Source organism: Tasmannia lanceolata, unplaced genomic scaffold (assembly GCF_043159265.1).
Source record: "Tasmannia lanceolata isolate RefF3 unplaced genomic scaffold, GAP_Taslan_0.1 ptg000016l, whole genome shotgun sequence".
Classification (NCBI taxonomy): domain Eukaryota; kingdom Viridiplantae; phylum Streptophyta; class Magnoliopsida; order Canellales; family Winteraceae; genus Tasmannia; species Tasmannia lanceolata.
Window position 1 is genome coordinate 20,178,795 of NW_027518693.1, and position 25,775 is coordinate 20,204,569.

Consider the following 25,775-nt stretch of genomic DNA (forward strand, 5'->3'; position numbering starts at 1 on the left):
TGGAAGTCCATGTTACATGGCATTGATCTTCCCACAAGTTTTCTTCTTGTGTAACATCATGAAGGTCGGAACATGAGCAGGTTTCAGCAGCCGGTGTCGGACTGTCGGCTCGAGCTGGGCTCTCAGTTCAGATTAGCCAAGTATTCGTTTGTCATCTAAAATGTTTTGATACTACCAATGACTGGAGGCTGTCGAAGGCTTTTATACATGAAGAAAGTATGGTTCAGAGTAACAATCTGTAATACTTGGCCCCCACCAAGAGTCGTGAAAGTTAATAATTTTGATTAAATCTTGGCCATGAATCCTTCGATCAAAGATCAACGGTCTAGATATGTGATTTGGAGCCTTTCAGATCATTGGATCGATTACCGGATCCCTCAGACCGTTGATTAAGCTCGGATGGATGACATATTGTGCCACTTGAGCATCTAAATCCTATGATCTTCACGAGATCAAGAGATTTGGGGAAATCGATGGCTCTTAGTGTATTTTCGTCACTTTTTTTATAACCCCGCCTTTTTTGTTAAGTGCAGTGCATGTTGGCTATTTTATCTCTTTCCATCATTATTTAATTGGTTTATGATATCTTTTGATATCCCTAAATTAATTACTATTTATTATAAGAGTTAGCAAATCTTATCTGAATTACCTACTTAATGCAAGTGGACCCACAAGAATTAAAATATAATAAAAGACTAACATTGACTTAGCCTAATAGGACAAATCCCGTCATAAGGCCCTATCTTAATGGAAAAAGACCCATAATTTCGCCCAATTGAGTGATCTTGGGCCTGTTGGGTAGATAATAGAAAAACCCATCTAACGAAGCCTACATCATGTCGAACGAACAAGATTTGATGTCCTAAAAGTGAGTTATAAATAAAGTGACGAAAATACACTAAGAGCCATCATTTCCCCAAATCTCTTGATCTCTTGAAGATCAATAGGACAAATCCCGTCATAAGGCCCCATCTTAATGGAAAAAGACCCATAACTTCGCCAAATCGCGTGATCTTGGGTCCGTTGGGTAGATAATCGAAAAACCCATCTAACGAAGCCTAAATCACGTCGAACGAACAAGATTTGCTGTCCCAAAAGTGAGTTATAAATAAAGTGACGAAAATACACTAAGAGCCGTCAATTTTCACAAATCTCTTGAAGATCGAAGGATTTAGATACTCAAGTGGCATGATATGTCATCCATCCGAGCTTGATCGACAGTCTGAGGGATCCGGTAATCGACGCAACGATTCGATAGGCTTCAAATCACAGATCTAGACCATTGATCTTTGATTGAAGGATCTATGGCCAAGATTTAATCAAATTTAATACTGCCCCGTCATATGTTAACTTACGGGAATTTGGAGAGTCGAATTTCGGGGACGAAATTCCTTTCAACGCTATTGTTGTTACTTTTATTTTGCGAGCAGCTAGAGGATCTTGCTCGCACCCTGTTTCCCCTACAGATTTTGTAGGAGAGAAAGAATGAGCGTTCACAAATGAAGAGATTTAGAATAAAAAAGGGTGTGCAAGAGCGAGGTAGAGTAGTTGGTGTGGCCGCGTGGCCTTGGCGGGCCTTAATTTTATTTTATTTCAGTTGTTGGTCAAATTATTTGATGTCCTTAAAAATTTGTTAGAGTTTTAATTTCAAAGGAATGGACTTGATTCTAAATCAATTTTATTTGAGTTTTTCAATATATGTTAGTTACTTTTTGTTTTTTATCTTGTGGTAGCGATTCAGACTTTTGGATATAAAAAAAATTGAGTCCAAAAATCCGGGTCGTTACACAATGTGTAAACATGTTCGATGTTAATGAATTTTCCATATGGATGAGGAGTTGCTACCGTGGATGTGATCGTTTTGACAAAGGAATTGGAGTAGGTGATGGTGGTGGCATTTTCTTGCGGATGGTCTCTACTACCTTGACGGTGATTTTGCACCTACTGTACTGAGTATTTCGGTTGATTCATTCATGTGGCATTGCCGTCTTGGTCACCCTCCAGCTGATCGTCTACAGTGTTCTTCAGTTGTGTCTGGTCCGGGTAGTCAGTTTCAGTGTGAGTCTTGTCAGTTTGGAAAACATCATCGTGTTTCCTACAAGTCCCTTTCATTTAGTCGTGTCCTACGTCCGTTTGAGCTCGTTCATTCTGACGGGGGTCCATGTAGGACTCCTTTATTTGGGTATCGGTATTTTCTTATATTTTTGGATGATTAATCAAGGATGACTTGGTTATATGTAATAAAAGATCGTTATGAAGTTTTCAATATATTTCGCTCTTTTTATGCTGAAATCTCTAATCAGTACTCCTGTTCTATTAAATGTTTGCGCACAGATAATGCACATGAATATTTCTCTGTTTCTAATGGTTTTAAGGACTTTTTATCTTCTCGTGGTATTATTCACCAGTCATCTTTTGCCTATACCTCTCAGCAAAATGGTGTTGCAGAGAGGAAAATTCGATATCTTGTGGACATAGCTAAGACTCTTCTTTATCGGATGCGTGTTCCCAAATCATATTGGGCCAAAGCCGTTCTCACATCCTGTTTTCTGGCGAACCTTCTTCCATCATCCTTTCTCGAGAATCGGTCGCCTTTCTTTGTCTTACATCCCTCTGGGAATCCATTTCCCTTACTTCCTCAAGTGTTTGGGTGTACGTGCTTTGTTCATGATCTTACTCACTGACTAGATAAATTGGAACCTCGAGCGATCAAATATTTTTTCTGGGCTATTCTCGCACTCAAAAGGGCTATCGGTGTTATAGTCTTAGCTTCATCGTACTTATGTGTCTGCTAATGTTTCTTTTTTTTGAGGATAAACCTTATTATACTAGAACTATTTCTACCGAGGTTCCAGACCCTGAGGTTCCATTACTTATCCCAGTCCCTATCGCAGTACTGATTTCATCACCTGCCGTTCACCCCAAACATCTGCAGGTTTATTCTCGTCATAATCAGCAACCTGCCGGTCAAGATGCCAATTCATGTCCTCCGCCCCCCTCACAGCTCGCTGGACCTCATGCTGCTTCTGAGGCAAGTGATTCTTCTGTTGAAGCTCCGATTGCATCTCGTACCACTCTTCATCTCATCTATGAAGTGGTTGCTTATGCTCATGTGTCGCCTTCTTACAGTTCCTTTTTGTCATCTCTATCTTCCGTTTCTATTTCTCACCATGTTGTCGAAGCTTTGGCTGATCCAAGTTGGCGAGCAGCTATGGAGGCAGAGATGGGTGTTATGGAGGAGAATCACACATGACAGTTGGTCCCTCTTCCACCAGGAGCTCAGGTGGTTGGCTGTAAGTAGGTATTCACAGTGAAATATCTACCAGATGGGACTGTAGAAAGACTAAAGGCTTGATTGGTTGCAAAGGGATATACATAGGCATATGGCATCGATTACACAGACACATTCTCTCGTGTGGCAAAGATTCCTTCTATCAGAGTTTTGATATCTCTTGCAGTCAACAGCTCGTGGCCTCTTTATCAGTTAGATGTCAAGAATGCCTTCTTGCATAGTGATCTGCAGGAAGAGGTATATATGGAGCAACTTCCTGGAATATGTTGCTCAGGGGAAAATGAAGAATTCTGTTTGCAAGTTACAAAAGGCGATATGTGGTCTTAAGCAATCTCCTCGTGCTTGGTTTGGCAGATTTAATGAGGCAGTGATACTTTTTGGAATGAAACAGTGTGCTGTAGATCATTCAGTGTTCAGCTCTAGGGCAAAGATGGCAGGATCTTTCTGATTGTTTATGTCGATGATATTATCAGTATAGGGAGTGACATTGTAGGGATACAAAGGCTGAAGGACTTTCTTCAGAAGGAATTCAGCACCAAAGATCTTGGTCGTCTGAGATACTTTTTGTGGACTGAGGTAGCATATTCTCGTGGAGGGCTAGTCAGTATATGAGTGCACCACGGGCATCTCATTGGTCGGAAGTTATTCAGATAGTGAAATATCTGAAGAAAGCTCCTGGTAAAGGACTCCTCTTCAAAAACCATAATCACACGAGGATTGAGGGATATTCAGATGCCCTGCAGACAGAGGTCTACAAATGGCTATTGTACGTTTGTTGGAGGTAACTTAGTGTCTTGGAAAAGCAAGAAGTAGGAAATTGTATGAAGGTCAAGTGCAAAAGCTGAGTACAGATCTATGGCCTATACAGGTTGCGAGTTGATCTGGTTGAGGTCATTCATGTCAGAGATTGGGCTACCCTACTCGTCACCTGCGTCGCTCCACTGTGACAACAAGTCCGCGATTCATATAGTCATAAATCCGGTCTTCCACGAGCGGACAAACACATAGAGGTGGATTGCCACTTTATTCGTCATCGGATTCAAGAAAGGGAGATTTGCACAGTATTTACAAGATCAAATGATCAACTAGCTGACATGTTTACAAAACCATTAAGTAGAGCTAGATTGAGTGATTTATGCAACAAGCTGGGAATGTATGATATACATACTCCAGCTTGAGGGGGAGTGTTGAATATCTGTGCGCACCCCTGTTTAGGGGTATTTGTGTCTCGCCATATGTATCCACGCATATATTAATATATGATGTGAGTGTGAGACATCATGGTTCTCTCATTTACTTCTTCTCTCTAAACTCTTTTCTCTACTCTCATCTTCATCTTCAATGTAGCGTATAACACACACACACACACACACACACACACACACACACACACACACACATATATATATATATATATAGTCAAGTGCTTTTCGTGATTGACTTGTCATGCACTATCGTCAAAACAGGGCTGTATTATATTTAGAGACAGCGTTTGCTTTGTAATGAAAACTGTCTTGTGCTCAGAATGACTTCTGGAGAAGTGGTCTTTTTAGCATATTATTTATGTTTGACCATTAACCTTTTCTGCACTTGCCTTGCCAAGTAATACACACATGTAGAAATCTATCTATCTATCTATCTATCCATCCTCCCTCCCTCCCTCCCTCCCTCCCTTCCTTCCTGGAGCTACACTATATTTAGAGAGCTTTTTGTCGAAAATTGTATTGATTCAAATCCATTAGTAGGTCTTTTTGGCTTATTATTTATTTAGCATTCTGTTTCAAGAATACCTTCCTTCCTCCCTCCCTCGAGAGCTTTTTGTCGAAAATTGTATTGATTCAAATCCAATAGTAGGTCTTTTTGGCTTATTATTTATTCAGCGTTCTGTTGCAAGAATACCTCCCTCCCTCCCCTTCCTAGAGCTACACTATATTTAGAGAGTATTTGCTTTTTGTCGAAAATTGTATTGATTCAAATCCAATAGTAGGTCTTTTTGGCTTATTATTTATTTAGCATTATGTTGCAAGAATACCTTCCTTCCTTCCTTGCTTTCTTTCTTTCTTTCTTTCTTAAGAGTTTGTTCTGTATTGACTTCTCATGCACTATCAAAGCAGAGCTAGACTATATTTAGAGAGTATTTGCTTTTTGTCGAAAATTGTATTGATTCAAATCCAATAGTAGGTCTTTTTGGCTTATTATTTATTCAGCATTCTGTTGCAAGAATATGCTTTTGTGACTTTGTACCTCTTCTGCAGTTGCCTTACCAAGTAATTAAACTTTCCAAAAACAGAGTTTTTCTCTGCTAGCTACTACCTGTCCTCATGCCATGTGGACCTTAGTGTCAATGTCTGCGGCTCCCTCTTCTTGTGACCCAGGGGGTTCCACAACGTATTTAGGATTCTGATGGCCCTTATGGTTAATAACTTAATATTACATACATCACAGTTTTTAACATGAGGGTCGAGGGGAAGGTTTATTATTGTGGAATTAGTTGTCATTTACTACATGCACATATTAGATTTTTGTTGAATATCCTGCTTACTTGTTGTTAACCTTGCTCGTGTAATCAATCCTTATGCTTTATTCCATATACTTGCTGGTTGACATGAAATGAATAGCTTATGATTTGCCATGTGAACAAATTATGTGAAATTATAAAACAATCTAAAATTATTGAAACCTTCCAAAAAATGTCCAATCGTTAATATTAAATGATGGGGTCCAATTTTGATTAAGAATCAGACATTGAATCAGCGGCGAGGTGGCGACGAAGAGCAGGAAATAAACTATTTTATTGGCTGAAGCTTCCATGCACTGCAACTTTTTGAATTAGGAGTCAGAGAGTGGAAAATTAAATTATATTAGGAACTCATCTTGACGGTCCACTTCTTGCCCCTGATTTATGTAATTCAGGTACTACTCCAACCTATCAATTTTCATCTCTGCATCTCTTGTTTCTGAGTCTTTTTTTTTCCACCGCTGATCTTGATCTTCATATTGCCTTGAAGTAGAGAAGTCAAGTTCACACTCCTTCTATTCCTCTTGTCAATTTGTTTCCAATGGAGAATTCATCTTCTTTATGTCAATGTTTCTCATTGCCTTTTTCACGTAAAGTTTCTATGAGTGTCATTGAAGCTCTTTCTTTGCGTGGGTGGAGGAAAGCTATGGAGGATTTGCAAGCTCTTGGATTGCTGTTATTAACGATTATCAGATATTATTAATTATTGGGTTGCTGCCATTAAAAAAATAAATAAAATTAATTATTGGGTTGCTGTATGCAAGGGTTATGCTTGCCTCCATAGTCCCCTGATGTTTGTCCTGCCCGTCCTATTGGTTGGATCAAACTTCATTTTGATGGTTGCAGAAAAGTCATTATTGTGAACCATGCTGACTGCTGGGTCCTGCTAATCTGTATTTACCACAAAGGAAATAGCAATGCTGATTTTTGAGTGTCCTTCTTTTAGATACTGGTGTTAAGCTAGGCATGCCATCTATCTACGGGAGTGTTGTAATGTATTGTATTCTGTCTGTGTATATTAATTGTATGTAAATATATTTAAATAGCGTATTTCCTTTTACTTCTTTGTTTCACTCCACTAAGGTATTTAAGTTGTTTTTAATGAGCTTCTCTTTATATATAGCAAAGGAGCTCATTACTCCTTAAGCTTTCACCATAAACTCTCTATTTTCCTTCCTCTCTTTTCTCTCTTCTACTTCTTTATTTGCTTGATTGCCTTGATTCCATCTAGCATCACTTTGGGACTTGATTTTTAGGAGTATCTCTAAAGAAAGTAAGTTTGATTTTCACCTTCTACTTGTTAGGTATTAAATTTTTTTATGCTACCCTTCTAGACCCAATAAAATGTTTTGGACCTTTAAGGCTTTAACAATCCAGTTAATTTCTCAGTGAGGTTTTTATTATATTCTTTTCTATACATTGATGTATTGGGATCTTTGTCTAGTTGTGTATGGGGTGCTGGATACCCTGCAACACCGGTGAAATGCTCAAGAAATAAGAAATTTATCTTGCACGTAGATGCATCTTAAGAGAAGGAGATTTTGGATCATCAATTCCACTATCGCAAATTTGCCCACATGATTTGGGCTCACATACTGTTTTTTTGCAATCATTTAGGTGCTCTTGAATTTGATTATGGGGTTATTTTTGTGATGGTCAAAAGGCCCATGTCGTGAAAATGGGCTGATCCTTTGACAAAATAACTGCATAAACTATCCTATGGTGTCTTTGGAATGCGTGAAACAAAACCACACTAGGTATTGCGTCTAATTCAACTGGTTCACTGATTTTGCATATCGGCCATCCATCCCCAAGTGGACACTACAAAAGGAAAGAATTTGGGGCTATTTGATTGGGGATTTTTATGGAATTTGAGATTGACCACATTAGTCATAATTGATTGCAGAGGATCATTCCAGATGAATAATATCAACCGCATCAGATTTAACTTTGATGGAAGTTCTTAATGAAATTGAAGGCCAACTTGTTGTGGTGGGTCACGGTGTTGAGTTATCTAGGGAGATCCAATTGGTGCAGAAGATTCTAATGTGGCGGGGATCGGCACTTCTCACTCGCCTATGTATCTTTAAAAGAGAACCTAGCAAGAAACTTGGTGGTGTAGTAATGAAGGCGACTCATTTAATGTGGTTGCATTGGCGAAGGGGAACATGGAAGGTAGCTAATGCTTCAAAATATTATTCTGCGTAGTTGTAAATTTATTCCCTGCAGTATATGCACTCCCAGAAGTACAAATGATATAACTTATAAATTGGCGAGGGAAGAATTGGCCTGTTGGAACTTCATATGGGGGATTCTTTTCCACTGCTGTAGTAAGTTGTGCTTTGTTGTATGTGTTTTAATTTTTACATTGTGAGCACCTCTTTTATAGTGCATAGTCATGTTTGTAGCTACATTGGCATGGAGCCATCTTGACACTGGGCCCGTATTATACCCATCAATATGCTCTTGAGAATTTTTTGAATTGGAGGCTCACTTGTATGTATTGGCCGTCATTCCCTTCCCACCTTTTAAGCATTCATATACTGACATAAGTAAATTTCATTGTAGGTTTTGTTAAAAAGGCGGCAATTATTTTGGCTATTGTTCACGATTCTTCAAAAGTTCTTGATGGAAGTTGGGATGAATGCACTTCTGCAATGTCTCACACAAAAGAGTCAAAGGCAAACCTCCATATGGATAATGTTCTTAACCCTGTCAGAGTTCTTGCCCTTTTCGAAAGAATGCTGGATGAGGTAGTTGCTTGTAAATGATTGAAATTCATGGGACTTATGACTGCAATAAGTTCTATTTCTTGATTTTGAAAAAATTGTTATGTATTCTTTAGAGCTTCCCGTGTCTCTTGCCTTGTTCTTTGATTTTCTTTTTTCTTTGTAGTACAGGATTGTGAATTGCTTCATCTTTATGATCGGCCTGAAAAACTCATCCACACAGACATTCCAGTACCGCCTGTGGCAATTCGTCCTTCTGTTTTTATGGATTCTGGATCAATGAGGTTGCCACGGACTTAATGAATGCATTTTATAATTATAATGCCTTATATTTTGTTTATATGATCTCACTATTCATAGCAACATGGATTTTACCTCAGTAATGTCAATGCTAGCTGTAACAATGGTTTTAAATTTCGACCGAAATCTGAAATTTCGGATTTCGGTGGAGACCGACACCAAAATCACACTTACCCGAAATGGTATTTTATTTCGGCCGAAATTTCGTTTCCCCCGAAATTTCACCCAAAAAACCTGTTTTCTTTTTTTTTTTAATTTTTTTAATACTTTACCGAAATTTTATATCAAATAAAATACTGTTTTTCTTGTTTCGCCGGATTTCGGCTGAAGGTCCGAAACCCGCATCAAAACCGATATTTAAAACCTTGGCTGTAACCATTGTTTTAAATTTCGGTCGATTTCCAAGATAGGACCGAAATATGAAAATTTCGGATTTCGGTTTGGATTTTGGCTGAAATTTGGTCATTTTGACCAAAATTGTAAAAATTTCCGTCGAAATGACCGAAATTTGAAAAAAAAATTCAGTTTCGGTAGGGACTGAAACTGAAACCAACATCGAATCTTAAATCCATGGCTGTAACAATGCGTGACGATATTTCCATTTCCTTCTATTTGCAGTAACGAGGATGACATTACTTCTAGATTAGCTAAAATAGTTCACGCAAACTCACGTGTTCGAGAGGATTTGCAAGGCGGTATCTCCCCATCCAAGTGCTTGGTAAGATCATGGTTTTGTCATGAATTTTTCAGTGTTTGCCTTCTGCTTGGAACTTTGTTTTGTTGTTTTGATTGTAGTTTATAACTCTTTAAAACATTATGATATGTTGATGTCTCTTGATTCTGATGACTATTTCCAAAATTATTTTTCTGTTATTTTTTTGGTAGATAAATTTCTTTAGCAGACCAAAACCTCTTACCTAACAGGACTTGATCCCATGGACTCCCTCACTAGCGGTTTGCTCCTTACCAGTTGGCTACAGAGGGCATTGGTTAATATCCAATTATCCATCACTTTCTAGTATGCATGGCGGATGGGATTTTATTTTGTCCTTGTGTAATGTGAAGGACCATTTCTCATTTCCTTATTGTCTATTGATGGAATAAGCTCATCAGTATATAACAGGATGCAACCATCTAGAGCTGTACAAAATATAGTGGGCTTCAAACTTGTGTGCTCGGTTGACTGCTTGACAAGTACAAGCTGCACCATATCGCCCAAAGAATTGTGTGAACCATTTGTTTGTCTGACATGGATCGGGGATATGAAGTCTAATGAATAATTAGAAGGTCCTCCATTGGGATGGGGTACATAGTAAGTCTTATTATTGATTGCCTTTGAGGTACTTATAACTAATAAATGATGGTTGAAAGACAAACAGGAAAATATATCACAAATGTTCCAAATGGATCTTTCCCTATTCGGAGTCATTGGGGCATCCCAAAAATCCTGTTGGAGTTGCTATGCTTTTGTCGTTAAGATTCAGTCCAGCCTATAACACAAGGAGAAGTCTCAGCCTAGAAAAGGAGAAATAAAACGGTCAAACTTGACTCTTATTGTGATGTTGTGATGTCAATGATACAAGACTTTGCTATTATCAGGAGGGAAGAAAAAAAAAAGGGAAGGGGACACCTGCTTACCTTGTGATTGCCGGGAAAGCTCCATATACAAATCGTCCCAAATTACTATAGGACTTCCTCCTTAGGGAAAACTGTTGCATCTTCATCTTTGTGACTTTGATGTGTTTCTAGATGGGAAATGTTTTTTGCATTGGGCTACAGTTGTTTAAAATGTATGCCAGTTCTGATATCCATTTAAGCTTTAGGTTGTCTTCTATCAGTGTTGTGACTTTTGGCATTTTCTCGCTGTTTTTTTTCAGGAAGATTGGCATTTGCTTCAATACGAAGTATATCTGTATATAAATAGTGAGGTTCGCGGTGTTCCATCGAGTATGCAGCAGGCAAAGCCATTGCGTGGGTTTGTTCAACGCCTCAAAGGGAAGCAAGGACGCTTTCGTGGGAATTTATCTGGCAAACGTGTTGAATTTACTGGAAGAACTGTTATTTCTCCTGATCCCAATCTGAAAATTACAGAGGTTAACCTGTTTGATGGCTTCAAAACAACCTTTCTTTTGTTAATCCTATATTTATTTTCTTTGATATCAAGGTTTTTGCATTTTCTAGGTTGCGATTCCCATATTAATGGCTCGGATCTTAACGTATCCTGAACGAGTCTCACGTTACAATATAGAGAAACTGAGGCAGTGTGTCCGCAATGGCGCTGGAAAGTACCCTGGCGCTAATTTTCTCTTACTCCCTGATGGCAGTAGAGTGTAATTCCTACCGTACTGTCATTCCTTGCTGTCAATTTTACCTTTTATATTATAGTACTGACTTGCCTGATTTTTCCTGTAGTAATTTGAAGCATCAGAGCAGATACCGTCATGCCGATGAACTGAAATCTGATTATATTGTAGAACGGCATTTAGAAGATGGAGACATTGTTCTTTTTAACAGACAGCCGAGTTTACACCGAATGTCTATCATGTCTCATAGGGTAATTCGAATCGATTTTTTTAAAATGTTAGTGGATGCTTTTAGTTTATTTTTTTGGGAAAAATACAGATACACCCCCCTCAACTATGGCCAAATTCCACTTCTAACCCCGTCGTATCGAAGGTGCCAAAGACACCGCCTCAACTTTCTGACATTTTTAAGTAGACCCCCTCTGTTGACAGTCCGTTAGCTTAATCTGATGGAATGACTAAAACTAACCATGGTTAATATTTTGAGGACAGAAATACCCTCGTCATTGGTTTTAAGCCATTTGCAGAGGGATTAGGGTTACACCATTTCCCACTGCCGCCGTCGCCACCTCGGCCACCGTCGCTGTCGCCATCTTCGGCCACCGCCGTCACCTCCACCACAGACAATGAAATCCCACTCCATGGCTACATCAAACCCCATATTTCAAGAAAAAAACACTGATAAAAACAAAATAAAAAAGATCTAAGATAATAGGGTTTCTGTGCAAAGCATGATAATGATGTGAATGAAGACAAATAAAACCCCTACATCGAGGGTTTGTGCTGATAAATAAACAAGGGTTTGAATCAAACCCTAAGCTTCAGTTTTCAGCTATGAAAACCCTAATTTTTAGTTGGGGAAGACGAGGTCATTATGTCATTTCCTCCTCGCCGTCCACTCCGTCATGTTAAAAAAACCCACGGATAGTTTAGGGGGTGTCTTTGGTAACTTCGAAACCACGGGGTTAGAAGTGGAATTTGGCCATAGTTGAGGGGCTGTATCTGTATTTTTCCCTATTATTTTCCTTAACTGGTTGTATTTTTTCATTTTCCTGTATGTAGGCGAGGATAATGCCTTGGAAAACGCTGAGATTCAATGAGTCTGTTTGCAATCCATATAATGCCGATTTTGATGGGGATGAGATGAATTTACATGTTCCTCAAACAGAAGAAGCCCGCACAGAAGCTCTGATGCTGATGGGGGTAGACATAACTCCCCTTTTCAGTTTCGTTCCTATTGTTTAATTATAGACTGGATTTAATCAACTTCTATCTCCTAGTCTACTTAAAATTTCATTTCTTTTTAATCATTGTTTAGTTCCTTGTTGAGGTACTCTGAAGTCACTTGATGTTGTCTAGAACTTGGCAGCGAGTTCCACGTTTAGATTCTTCTCATTCATTGTTCTTTCTTTATGCAGTTTGTTGGTAATGTCTGGCCATTATGGCTCTTGAGTTGATTGAAGCTTTGGTCGGTTACTATCCATAATTAATTTTGGATCCGGCATAGAGTTCTTTGGTCTATGATATTGTGGGTGCACATGGTATAATTCATTGATGCTCGCATTTATTGGCTTGTAGATAGACCAACAATTAAAATATTATTACATTATAAGGAGTAATTTGTGGTATTTCCTGCTGTGGTTTGGCATAGAAGCTATAGAGTTTCTACTCGATTCACACTTACTGCTCCCTATTTATCAAATCCGCAGTTTGCTGGATGGAGCATGCTGACTTGTGTACAAGTTTACGAACTGGACCAACACATATAATGTTTAATATTTAGTTAGGGACTTTATATATATATATATATATATATATATATATATATATATATATATATATATATATGAGTTAAGTGAAGCTACACATACGTGTAGCTAACTTAGCTACACCGACGGCTTAAAATACAGTGGGCCCACATTGTTTGGGTGATCCAAACCATTCATTTGATAAGCCCTCACATTGATAGGGTGTGCCCAAAAAATCAGCTCCATTGGATGATCCCAACCCTTCAAACTGTGGAGGCAAAAATGGACAGATTTGTGAAGGTTTTTACACGTCCATTTTTGCCTCCACAAATCATAGGGTTGGGATTATCCTATGGAGCTGATTTTTTGGGCACACCCTATCTATGTGAAGGCCCATCAAATGAATGGTTTGCATCACCCAAACAATGTGGGGCCCACTGTATTTTAAGCCGTCGGTGTAGCTAAGTTAGCTACACGTATGTGTAGCTACACTTCTCTCTCTCTCTCTCTCTATATATATATATATATATATATATATATATATATATATATATATATATATATATGAGAAAAGGGTTGCTGCTCTCGAGCGCAGCTAGGCTTAGCTGCGCTAGCACAGAAACAGGGGGGTGGGGCCATTGGGGGGGTGATCCTAAGCATTCATTTGGAAGGCCCCATCATGGATGGGGGGCCTACCAAAACTCAGCTCCATTGAATCACCAATGGGTGTCCATTTGTGGGGCCAAAAATGGACAGATGCTGTTTGTCCACAAATCTGTCCATTTTTGGCCCCACAAATGGACCCCCTAAGGTGATCCAATAGAGCTAATTTTTGGTGGACACCCTACCCATGAAAGGGCCCATCAAATGAATGCTTTGGATCCCACCCAAAATGTGGCCCCACCCTGTTTCTGTGCTCAAGCGCAGCTAAGCTTAGAGTGCAGCAAATGCATGCTCTCTCTCTCTCTCTATATATATATATATATATATATATATATATATATAGAGAGAGAGAGAGAGAGAGAGAGAGAGAGAGAGAGAGAGAGAGAGAGAGAAGGGTTGCTGCGCTCGAGCACAGAAACAGGGGCGTGGGGCCATTGGAGGGGTGATCCTAACCATTCATTTGGAAGGCCCCATCATGGATGGCGGGCCTACCAAAAATCAGCTCCATTGGATCACCAATGGGTGTCCATTTGTGGGGCCAAAAATGGACAGATACTGTTTGTCGGTTTGTCCACAAATCTGTCCATTTTGGCCCCACAAATGGACACCCTAAGGTGATCCAATGGAGCTGATTTTTGGTGGACACCCTACCCATGAAAGGGCCCATCAAATGAATGCTTTGGATCCCACCCAAAATGTCGCCCCACCCTGTTTCTGTGCTCGAGCGCAGCAACTCTATCCTCATATATATATATATATATAATATGTATGGGGAAAGTGACTATGAGCGACCGCTCATTTAAGGTTATATGCGCAGTAGCGCTTTAAGATTATACACCGTCGATTGGTTTTGATCCTGGCCATTCACCGATTTTAAACATTTGATGGGTCGAATGTAACGAATGAAACAACTCAACAGAACTTCTCGACAGAAACCCTAGAATCGCCCAAAACCTCTTCTCCCCTTCTCTGTCGACAGTGAAAATCCACCATCTCTGCGCGGATTTCCATTGACGGCCACTCTCCTCTCGACAGAAACCCTCATCTCTCACTGACGAAAACCCTAACAAGCCCTCTCTCTCTCGCCGACGGTGAAAATCCGCCATCTCCGGTCGGATTTTTCCCCTCCACAGAACCGGACGCCGTTCTCCCCTCCCCTCTCTTCCTTCGACGGTTTTTCCTCCCCAGGTAAGTTCTAGGTTTCATTTTTTTTGTTATATGCACATGATATCAGCACAACCATGCTTTGTGGTTATATGCATGGTCGTAGCTTGTTTTTTCCTTTTTAATTGGCTTGTAAGAGTTTTTTGGGAATTGTAATAACTTTTTGACAGCTCTTGAAATACTAGAAGGCAAGCTAGGACCGTGTATATAACAAAACATGGTTGTGTTGTTATCATGTCCTCATATATATAAAATATGATACGATACAATATGACATAATATAATATTGTTAGAGATCTACATGATGATGGTTGAGAGAAAGAGGGGAGAAGAAGTATGAGAGAGAGAGAGAGAGAGAGAGAGAGAGAGAGAGAGAGAGAGAAATTATGGAGGGAGAAAAAAGAGACGTCAATGAGAGGGAAAGAATACGTTCTAAAAAGCTCTCTCTCCCCAATACACATATTATATTAATATGTATATGGAAAAGACCAAGATGCCCTTGCTTGGGCGTCAGTACATTTAACACTCCCCCTCAAGCTGGAATGTATATATCATACATTCCAAACTTGTTACAAAAATCTTTCAATTTGGCACATCCCAATGGTTTGGTAAACATATATGCAAGTTGATCTGCGGATCGGGTAAACGTTGTGCAAATCTCATCACTCTAAATTCGATGACGAATGAAGTGACAATCAACTTCAATATGCTTGGTTCGTTCATGAAACACTGGATTCGTTGCAATATGAATTGCCGATCTATTGTCACAATACAACTTTGCTGGAGATGTCAATGTGAACCCAATCTCTGATAAGAATGAGCGAAGCCATATTAGCTCCCCACTGGTATATGACATAGCTCTATACTCAGCTTCTGCACTTGACTTGGATACAACATCTTGCTTTTTACATCTCCACGACACCAGATTACTTCCGACAAATGTGCAATATCCTGTCGTTGATCTCCTGTCAGCAGGAGATCCTGCCCAATCTGCATCATTGAATCCTTCTACCTTTTCATGTCCATATTTTCTAAAGCACAAATCCTTGCTTGGCGTACCCTTTAAATATTTGATGATCTGAATGACAGCGGCCCAGTGGGAGGTACGTGGAGCACTCATAAAGCGTCTAACCATACCAACTGCAAATGATATGTCTGGACGGGTGACGGTCAAATAGATTAGTTTCCCAGCCAATCTTCTATATCGACCAGGATCATTCAACAACTCTCCTTGATCAGGAAGAAGTTTAACATTTGGATCCATAGGGATAGCCGCAGGTTTCACCCCCATTGAGCCTTTCTCCTCTAAAATGTCCAATACATATTTTCTTTGTGACAATGAGAGACCACGACGAGAGTGAGCAACCTCAATACCAAGAAAATATCTGAGCTGACCCAAATCTTTAGTAGAAATTCACCCTGGAGGAAGGACTTCAGATTGTGTATGCCAGATTTGTCATCTCCTGTAATTACAATGTCATCAACATAGACTATTAGGAGGATATATCCAGAACTAGATTTATAATTGAACACAGAATGATCAACAGCACACTGCTTCAACCCAAAACGCAAAACCGCAGCACTAAATCATCCAAACCAAGCCCTGGGCGACTGCTTAAGTCCATAAATCGCCTTCTGAAGACGGCATACCGATGAGAACATCTCCCCCTGAGCAACATACCCAGGAGGTTGCTCCATATAAACTTCTTCAGATAAATCGCCGTGAAGAAATGCATTTTTTACATCAAGTTGATACAGAGGCTAACCACGATTTACTGCTAGAGAGATCAATACACGAACTGATGGAATCTTAGCCGCTGGGGAAAACGTCTCGTGAGAATCGACACCGAACGTTTGAGTGTATCCTTTAGTGACAAGGCGGGCTTTGAGACGCTCAATAGACCCATCTGGAAGGTACTTAATGGCAAATACCCAGTGACACCCAACAATCTGTGCACCAGGAGGAAGGGGAACTAGCCGCCACGTTTTATTTGAGTGAAGGGCACCCATCTCAGCATCCATAGTAGCCCTCCATCCCGGATGATTCAAGGCATCTGTGACAGACTTAGGCAAACTAATCGAAGACATGTTAGAAACAAAGGACTGAAAGGAATGTGAGAGATGAGCATAAGAAACAAAATTAGATATAGGATGAGCAACACTACGAGATCTAGTACGGGATGCAATTGGTGAATCAGATGGTGGAGAACAAGTACCTGAAGGCTTACAATCCGACTGCGGAAGAGGATCAGTAGGCGGAGATGGCGCTTCTTCAATCATAGAATGAACAACCTGGCGAGGTCCCCGAGTATAAGTTTGCAGTTCAGAACCCTTAGAAGCCACAGAAGGTCCTGTTGGCATATCAGGAACAGCCACAGGGGCTGGTATGGGAGGGCCCATCAGAATAGGAATATGCAGGTTAGTGTTGTCAGCAGGTAATGGAGAGCCTGTGGAAGACAAATAAGGCTGCTCCTCAAAGAATGTGATATCCGCAGAGACATATGTATTCCTAAGGCGAGGATTATAACATTTATAGCTTTTTTGCGTACGAGAGTAACTTAAGAAGAGGCACTTTTCAGCTCTAGGTTCCAACTTGTCAAGTCCTGGAGACAGATTATGAACAAAGCATGTACATCCAAAGACACGGGGCACTAATGGAAATGGGTCACCGAGAGGATACAAGACTGAAAAAGGCGTGTTCCCAGATAAAGTTGAAGAAGGAAGACGATTACCTAGGAAGCATGCCGTGAGGACTGTATCACCCCAATGAATTTTAGGGACTTTCATCTGAAACATAAGTGTACGAGTCATATCCAGTAAAAAACGAAGTTTTTTTTCAGCCACACCATTTTGTTGTGATGTGTGAGCACATGATGACTGATGAATAATACCACGGGAGGAAAGAAAATCATGAAAGCCATTAGATACAGAGAAACATTCCTTAGCATTATCAGTACGTAAACAATTAATAGAACATTTAAACTGGTTGATTACTTCAAAATAAAAGTGACGAAATGCATTAAACACTTGAGATCTATCTTTAAGTAAAAACAACCACGTGGCTCTCGAATAATCATCAACAAAGATAATAAAATATTTGTGTTCATTTAATGACTTAGTTCTAGCTGGACCCCAAACATCAGAATGAATAAGTTCAAATGGACGAGACACTCTACTACTAAGACGAGAAGGGAAGGACACACGATGGTGTTTCCCTAACTCACACGACTCTCAATGAAAAGATGGAACAGGCTCCGAAACAAAAGAAGATTTCCTAAGCGTATCTACAGGAGGATGTCCCCGACGACAATGCCATTGATAGGCATCCACAGAGGAACGAAGAGCTACACTAGCACCGGCTTGATCAAGGTAGTAAAAACCGTCAATCTCACGGCCCACCCCAATCCTCGTCCCAGTCTTCATGTCCTGAAAAACGCAATAAGAAGAAAAAAAAGAAACAGTACAATTCAGTGATTTTGTTAATTGGCGAACAGATAACAAATTAACAGGAAAGGACGGAACATAAAGAACGGAAGACAATTGAAGACTTGTCGAGATGGAGACTGCACCCATCCCAGAAACAAGGGATGTAGTCCCATCTGCCAATGTAACAGTACGAGGACCCATAGAAGGGAGAGGTTGGAGAGAAGAAAGAATTGTAGGAGTACCAGTCATATGGTGGGATGCTCCTGAATCAATGAGCCATGTCCTAGAAGAAGAACCAGGTAGAAAACAGGAGGGACTACCTTTATGGGCAAACGTGGCTACTGGCTCTTTTCCTTTTTCCCGAAGACGAAGAAGCTCCTCATATTCCGTACAAGGGATCACAAGGGACTCAGATGTAGATAGAGCCACAGAAGAAGAAATACCATCAAAAGCAGCAGCAGAGGCATTCGCAGGCCTGTATGGACGACGCTCAGGATGTAAATTGTAGCAATAATCAACAGTATGGCCATCCAACCGACAGTGAGTGCAATGACGACCCCCACGACCACGGCTGCCACCATCTCTGCCTTCCCCTGACCCACGACCACCACCACGGCTACGGCCACGGCCACGACCACGCAAACCACCATCACGCCCGCGTCCAAAGCGACCACCACCATGGCCACGATCACCCCCACCATATGAAACATGAGCAGATCCATCCACTAGAGGTTCACCTGACTGAGGTACCCGCATACGCTGGACACGGGAGAAGGCCTCTGCGAGTGTGGGAAGCGAACCAGAACTAACAAGCTGCTGACGGATCTGGAGATAGTCAGGGCCCAAAGAATCAAGAAATCGAACTACCCGCATCTCTTCCTGATGCTTTTTCAGAACCTCAGGATCAATAGTAAAGGGCAACAATAAGTCAAGCTCCTGACAGAGTGCTAGGTAATCACTGTAGTGGTATCCTACAGGTTTGTCTCCTCGCTCAAGTCTAAACCAATCTGAAAAACGCTCACAGATACGAGTCAGATTATCCACTCCTAAATACATTGTAGCCACATGCTCCCAGATTTCCTTTGAAGACTGCAGATACATCATAGACGAAGCAATATGGGGTTCCATACAACCCCATAAAAAAGAGCGAACCATGGCATCATCCTCACACCACTGATCATATGTCGAGTCAGTACAAATCGGAGGAGAGCGCTCCAAAAAACTGATTTTTCTACGGCCAGTAGATAAGTGTAGACTGCCATCTTCCGCGGGGGGTAATTTGTCCCATCCAGTTTTATTGAAGTCATCTGAAGGAGAGGCTCAACATGGGAATAGCTAGACGGAGCAGTATACGACGAAGAACGACCCTCAGCAACCTTGAGAGTCGTAAGTTGCTGAGCGGAGGGTTCCATAGGATCCATAACAACAGCTGACAAACAGAACAACCAACAAGGATACTCCAATCACCACCGAAAAATAAATAAATCGAAAACCTCCACAAGGCACTCAACAACCTATTGCAATGCCACAGTAGCCCCAACAACAGACACAACGAGGCAACAATACTTCAGCCAACAAACACAAGAAGACGATCACCAACAATAACCACCACAGCACCCCCACGACGAAACGACCAAAGAGAGGCTACAACACACGTGGCCAACCCATCCACAAATAAATCACCACAATTGTGCCAACACAACCACCGACAATACAAGCAACATATGAACCATCTAACCTCATCAAACCACTACTAACAACAACTATGGTGCTGATTTAGATCATGGATAACGGAGCGAGCCACAAATACCACAAACCACAAGTTTCATAATAAAGAGATAAGATATGATTTAGATCATGCGTAAAGGGGATGTTAGGATAGGAATCAGCAACGAGAAAGAAAGACAAGAAGGAATTGGTGTAGGGTTTGGAGAAAAAGAACCGAAGGTGCTGATTTTTGAATAGGACAAAAAACTAGGGTTTTGTGAATAAGACAAAAAAATAAAAAATTTTGGGGAAATGATTGAGCGAAAATGAAGAGGATGGCGTATGGGATTTTTGGTTAAAGTTTGGGTTGGAAACTCTAAACAGTTAGGGCTGAAATAAAAAACCCAATGAAAAATTGAAAAAAAAGGAGGCACGAAGAAGAATAAGGATCTTTATTGTTGATGTGGATCTCTCATACCAATCGCTTTGATACCATGTTAGAGATCTACATGATGATGGTTGAGAGATAGAAAGAGGGGAGAAGAAGTATGAGAGAGAGAGAGAGAGAGAGAGAGAGAGAGTAAGAGACAGAGAGAAATTATGGAGGGAGAAAAAAGAGACGCCAATGAGAGAGAGAGAGAGAGAGAGAGAGAGAGAGAGAGAGAGAGAGAGAATATGTTCTAAAAAGCTCTCTCTCCCCAATACACATATTATATTAATATGTATATGGAAAAGACCAAGATGCCCTTGCTTGGGCGTCAGTACATTTAACAAATATAATAAACTTCTTTGCAGCGATCTGCCTTTAAACGGAGCAGCTTACTACCAAGTCATGCTCTTGCTTTGAATTTGTAAATTTTTCCGTGGAGAGTTGAACGTGACAATTTGTGGATACTTTATTCAGATCAATGAAGTTCAATCTACATACAAGGCTACTATTTTGTAGTTTATACACGTATACAATTTACTTCGTGACTGACATGATGAAATGAATTTCCAAGTGGTATTGTGACATGTAAACATCTAATATCTGTTGTATTTGCAAGTCCAGGGCAGCAGTTGCCGCAATTCACCCATCTAGTGGCATTTATATCTCCTTCCAACTCAACTGGTTTAGAAAAAGAATCCTTTACGGCACGGTTCCCCAAATAAAGTGATCATGCTTCAGGATTGTCGGATCCTCAAAACCAATGGGACCTAATAAACCTACCTTGAAGTCATTGGCATTGTCTTTATTAAGGCCTGCTCGTTAAAACTAGGTTGCCAAGGGAGCCAGGGTTTTTAATTTTGGTTTTGATTTCGGTCACTAATAGAAACAGATACGTTTTGGTTTGGTTGAATATTTCGATGAGAATTCTATAAAATCATGGAAATGTATGGAAACACGTACAAATGGTAGAATTTGAAGACAAAACATTTCCTCATCAAAGAAACTGTTCGAAGTTCACACACTCCGACCATTTCATTTTCTTCAAACACTTCTTTCAAAGGTTTTCTCTCTCCTGTTGCTCCTCTGATTGCCCCTTCATTGTTGAGATACTCAATTTGGTGATATAGATCTTTTTCTTAAAGGAGGGAATTCGGGGATTGAAACTGTTAAGTTTGGTGCAAACGATATCAATTTTTTTTTCTTCGATTGGTTGTGTTTGACAAGGGATGGTTTGAACTTTGAAGGGCAGAAGGTTGATCAGAGTGGCAAGGTTCTAAATATCTAAATTGGGCAGCTTAACTGCTTGCACCCAAACCAATACGCATAGACCAGCCAAGTTGTCTAGTATGATATGTATTTGCCATTCTTCAAAACCTTTTTCTCTAAAGCTACATTTGTCTCATATTTTATCTGGAGATGAATGAAATCACATGCATATCTTTCTATCGGTGGCAATCAAGAAAGTAGCAGACATTATGACTATTTTGGATTCAACCAAGATTTAAACTGACCATGTCAGTAGGAATATCGGCCGTACACCTTTGAATAAAACATTCGCATTCACTCATTGTCCGTAGAAATTTCACGACTTGTTTTGTTTCTACCACGATTTTGTGTTTACTTTTACTTTTGATGGTTTTCTGCATCATTTTTCCAACTGAAAACTATGAATTGATAGTTTTAAGTGTGATTTACTAGATTTCTAGTGTGCTCTGTTTGCTTGTCTGTCAATGTTTCTTGCCACTAATAGAATTCAAAGTGTAGAAAGAATTCTTTTGTGTAAAATAACGTACAATATAAATATATGTATGGGAAAACTGTTTGTGAGCTTGAGCTCATATAGCTTATATGAGCTAGAGTGCCACAAAAACATGGTTCTCACATTTTTTGGGGTGATCCAAAGCATTCATTTGTAAGGACTTTACATAGATAGGGTGTGTACCAAACTCAGGTCCATAGGATCATTCTAACCCATCCAAAAGTGGAGGGGAAAATGGACAAACACTGGTTGTCGACAAATCTGCCCATTTTGCCCTCCACTTTTGGAGGGGTTAGGATGATCCAAAGGACCTGATTTTGGTACACTATGTTGGGGCCTTGCAAATGAATGGTTTGGATCACCACAAAAAAGTGGGACCCATGTGTTTGGGCACTCAAGCTCATATAAGCTTATATGAGCTCAAGCTCATATAAGCTTATATGAGCTCAAGCTCACGAATATATATATATATATATATATATATATATATAGAGGAATAAGATTGTGCGCTCGACCGCACCAAGCTTAGGTGCGGTCGAGGGCCCAAAACTCATGTGGGCCCACATTGTTAGGATGATCCAAAGCATTTATTTGCAAGGCCCTTACATAGATAGGGTGTGTACAAAAAATCAGCTCTATAGGATCATCCTAACCCATCCAAAAGTGGAGGGCAAAATGGACAGACACCGTTTGCCACAAATCTGCCCATTTTTGCCCTCCACTTTTGGATGGGTTAGGATGATCCAATGGAGCTGATTTTTTGAACACGCCCTATCTATGATGGGGCCTTGCAAATGAATGGTTTTGATCACCACAAAAAATGTGGGACCCATGTGTTTGGGCCCTCGACCGCATATAACCTTATATGCGGTCGACCGCACACTCCTTTTCCTCATATATATATATATATATGAGCAATGATAGATGCAAGGGCCCTCTTTATGCAAGGGCTAGAGAAGGGCCCTTGAATAGATCCACGTCATCAAGTGCAACTGAATTCAGTTTCTCAACTGACTTTAAAAATGACGTGGATCTATTCAAGCGCCCTTCTCCGGCCCTTGCATAAAGATAGCTCTTGCATCTATCATTCCTCATATATATATATATATAAACACACACACACACACCAAAGGTTTAGAAGACCTCTGTCCTATCCATTAGACAATGGATGCACATCTCTTTTTCAATCATTTCAATTGTTATTACTTATTACGATTCATTTGATGGACTTAGTAGAACATAAAATCGTAGGACACACACACACACACACACACTATATATATATATATATATATATATATGAGGAAAGTGTTTCTAGTCCGACCGACTAGAGATCATTCTCTAGTCCGCCGACCAAAAACACATGGGTCCCACATATTTGGGTGATGCAAAGCATTCATTTGATGGGGTGTCCACATTTCCTCTATATATATATATATATATATATATATGAGAGAACATTTCCTACACACTTGTGTAGGTAAGTTACCTACACACTAGCTTAAAATACAGTGGGGGCCCACATTGTTTGGGTGATCCAAACAATTAATTTGAATGGTCCTCACATAGATAGGGTGTCCACAAAAAATCAGATCCATAGGATCATCCCAACCGTACGATTATGGAGGTAAAATGGACGTGTATAAACCTTCACAAATTAGTCCATTTTTTGCCTCCATAGTTTGAATGGTTAGGATGATCCTATGGATCTGATTTTTTGTGGACACCCTATCTATGTGAGGATCATTCAAATGAATGGTTTGGATCACCCAAACAATGTGGGCCCCCACTGTATTTTAAGCTAGTGTGTAGGTAACTTACCTACACAAGTGTGTAGGAAATGTTCTCTCTCTCTCTCTCTCTCTATATATATATATATATATATATATATATATATATATATAGGTAAAACACTAACACAACTACACTAGTGGCAGTATGGCACAAAACCTGGTACCGGTAGTGTAATAGATAGTAGGTACTGCGTACATGTGTACTTGCACTGTTAGTTTGTTATGCAAAAGCATTACAATACTACAATATACTGGGTATTAGGTGCAAACAGAAAAATCCTAAGTTTTGATGATTCCGGCTTTGATCCTTCATTTTTGCATTTTAAATCGAAATTTCGATGGTTGATTCTAGTAGACTTTGACGAGATTTGGCCTCAGAACCATAAATTCCTTTATACAACACCTTACTAAAATGTCAAAATATAGAAAAAGGGGTTTGGTTTCAATTCAACACAAAAATAAACCCCACATAATTAATGTGTGTTCAGAGAGCCATATCCGAGCTGTATCAAGTTGATACGGTAACGAGTTACGTGCTATTTTTTCATAGCGACGGATACAATGGGCCGTATTGTATTGGATCCCCTAAATCCAGTACGTATTGGACGATAAGCAATATATCATCTGAATTTTTAACCATGGATGCAGCATCGGCACTTAAAGTGAAGCATTTTTTTCATGGGAGTTGTTCCTGTGATTATTTATCATGGATGCTTAAAGAAGCATTTTTTTCATGGAAGTTGTTCCTAAGATTATTATAATGGACGCTTAAAGTGAATCATTTTTTTCATGGAAGTTGTTCCCAATATTATTTATCTTGAACTACTGAATCTGTTTATGTTGGGGCGTTGGTCTTCTAATCAGATTTAGTAATTTACCATACATTTTATACCTCCCATGTAATTTCTTGGGTATTTAGTGGTAAGGCTTGTAAAGTATTTTTGTAAGTCGGCATTTATTTCTCAAGTTATGTTACCCTTACTTTCTGAGCTTTTGGAAACGGTTATGGTTTGAAATTCTCTTTATTGTTCAACAGGTGCAGAATAACTTGTGTACACCGAAAAATGGGGAAATTTTGGTTGCTTCTACTCAAGACTTCCTAACATCTTCCTTTCTCATCACAAGGAAGGATACATTTTATGATCGTGATACTTTCTGTCTCATGTGCTCGTTTATGGGAGATGTGATGGAGCACATAGATTTGCCAACACCAGCTTTAATTAAGGTAATGTACTATTCAAGGCTATGAAATGATGACTTTGTTTTGTTCTTGTAGTGTATTTCTTGAACATGCATTAAACGTTATCCTGAAAAAGATGTAACAGCTATATAAAGTTTGAGTTTGTTTTTGTTTTCTTCTATCTCCATATGTATCATTGACATCTAATTATACAATGCTTCTCATTGTTAATGAATGCCTAGATATTGTTATTTGTTTAGCTAAATAATCTATTATCACTTTTTAGTTCCTATGGTTTTCTTTTTTGAGGAAATGTCCACAGTATTGTTAATCAGCTATTTGCTTTTACAAAATCACTTTTGTATGGGTGTCGAGAATGAAGTCGTTTTAGACCTTCCCAATTTACAGTGTGCAGGTTGTCTATGTCCATCATCTTTTGCCCTATCCAGACATGCCTTTGGAGGACATGCTCTATTAGCTAGGTTTATTCTATTTTATTCTTTTATTTTTTTTGTCTCGCAGGACCAACTCAACCTGCCAAAATCACCATAATTTTTTTTACAGACTTAACACCATAAACATGTCATTCACCATTCTTATTTCAAACAGAACCAGTATTAACAACAAATAATTAAAACTATGAATACTCCGAAACTCAACATAACTCAAAGTCCTAAAAACAAAACAGAATTAAACTCCACTAGCAATAAAGAAAAGATTCAGGGAAATCGACTGATATCGTCGCCTCCCACTTCAATTATTC

At 39.7% G+C, this 25,775-nt stretch overlaps 1 protein-coding gene across 1 annotated transcript in view; it reads left to right on the forward strand.

The window, feature by feature from the left end:
* LOC143848786 (DNA-directed RNA polymerase III subunit 1-like) overlaps window positions 1-25,775 on the forward strand; it is a 114,666-nt gene that overhangs the window by 7,289 nt on the left and 81,602 nt on the right. Inside the window, exons 6-13 of the mRNA XM_077357847.1 lie at window positions 8,379-8,563; window positions 8,711-8,823; window positions 9,458-9,557; window positions 10,717-10,932; window positions 11,021-11,169; window positions 11,252-11,393; window positions 12,205-12,345; window positions 24,869-25,057. Coding sequence (XP_077213962.1) covers window positions 8,379-8,563; window positions 8,711-8,823; window positions 9,458-9,557; window positions 10,717-10,932; window positions 11,021-11,169; window positions 11,252-11,393; window positions 12,205-12,345; window positions 24,869-25,057 — 1,235 coding nt within the window. The remainder of the gene's footprint in view (window positions 1-8,378; window positions 8,564-8,710; window positions 8,824-9,457; window positions 9,558-10,716; window positions 10,933-11,020; window positions 11,170-11,251; window positions 11,394-12,204; window positions 12,346-24,868; window positions 25,058-25,775) is intronic.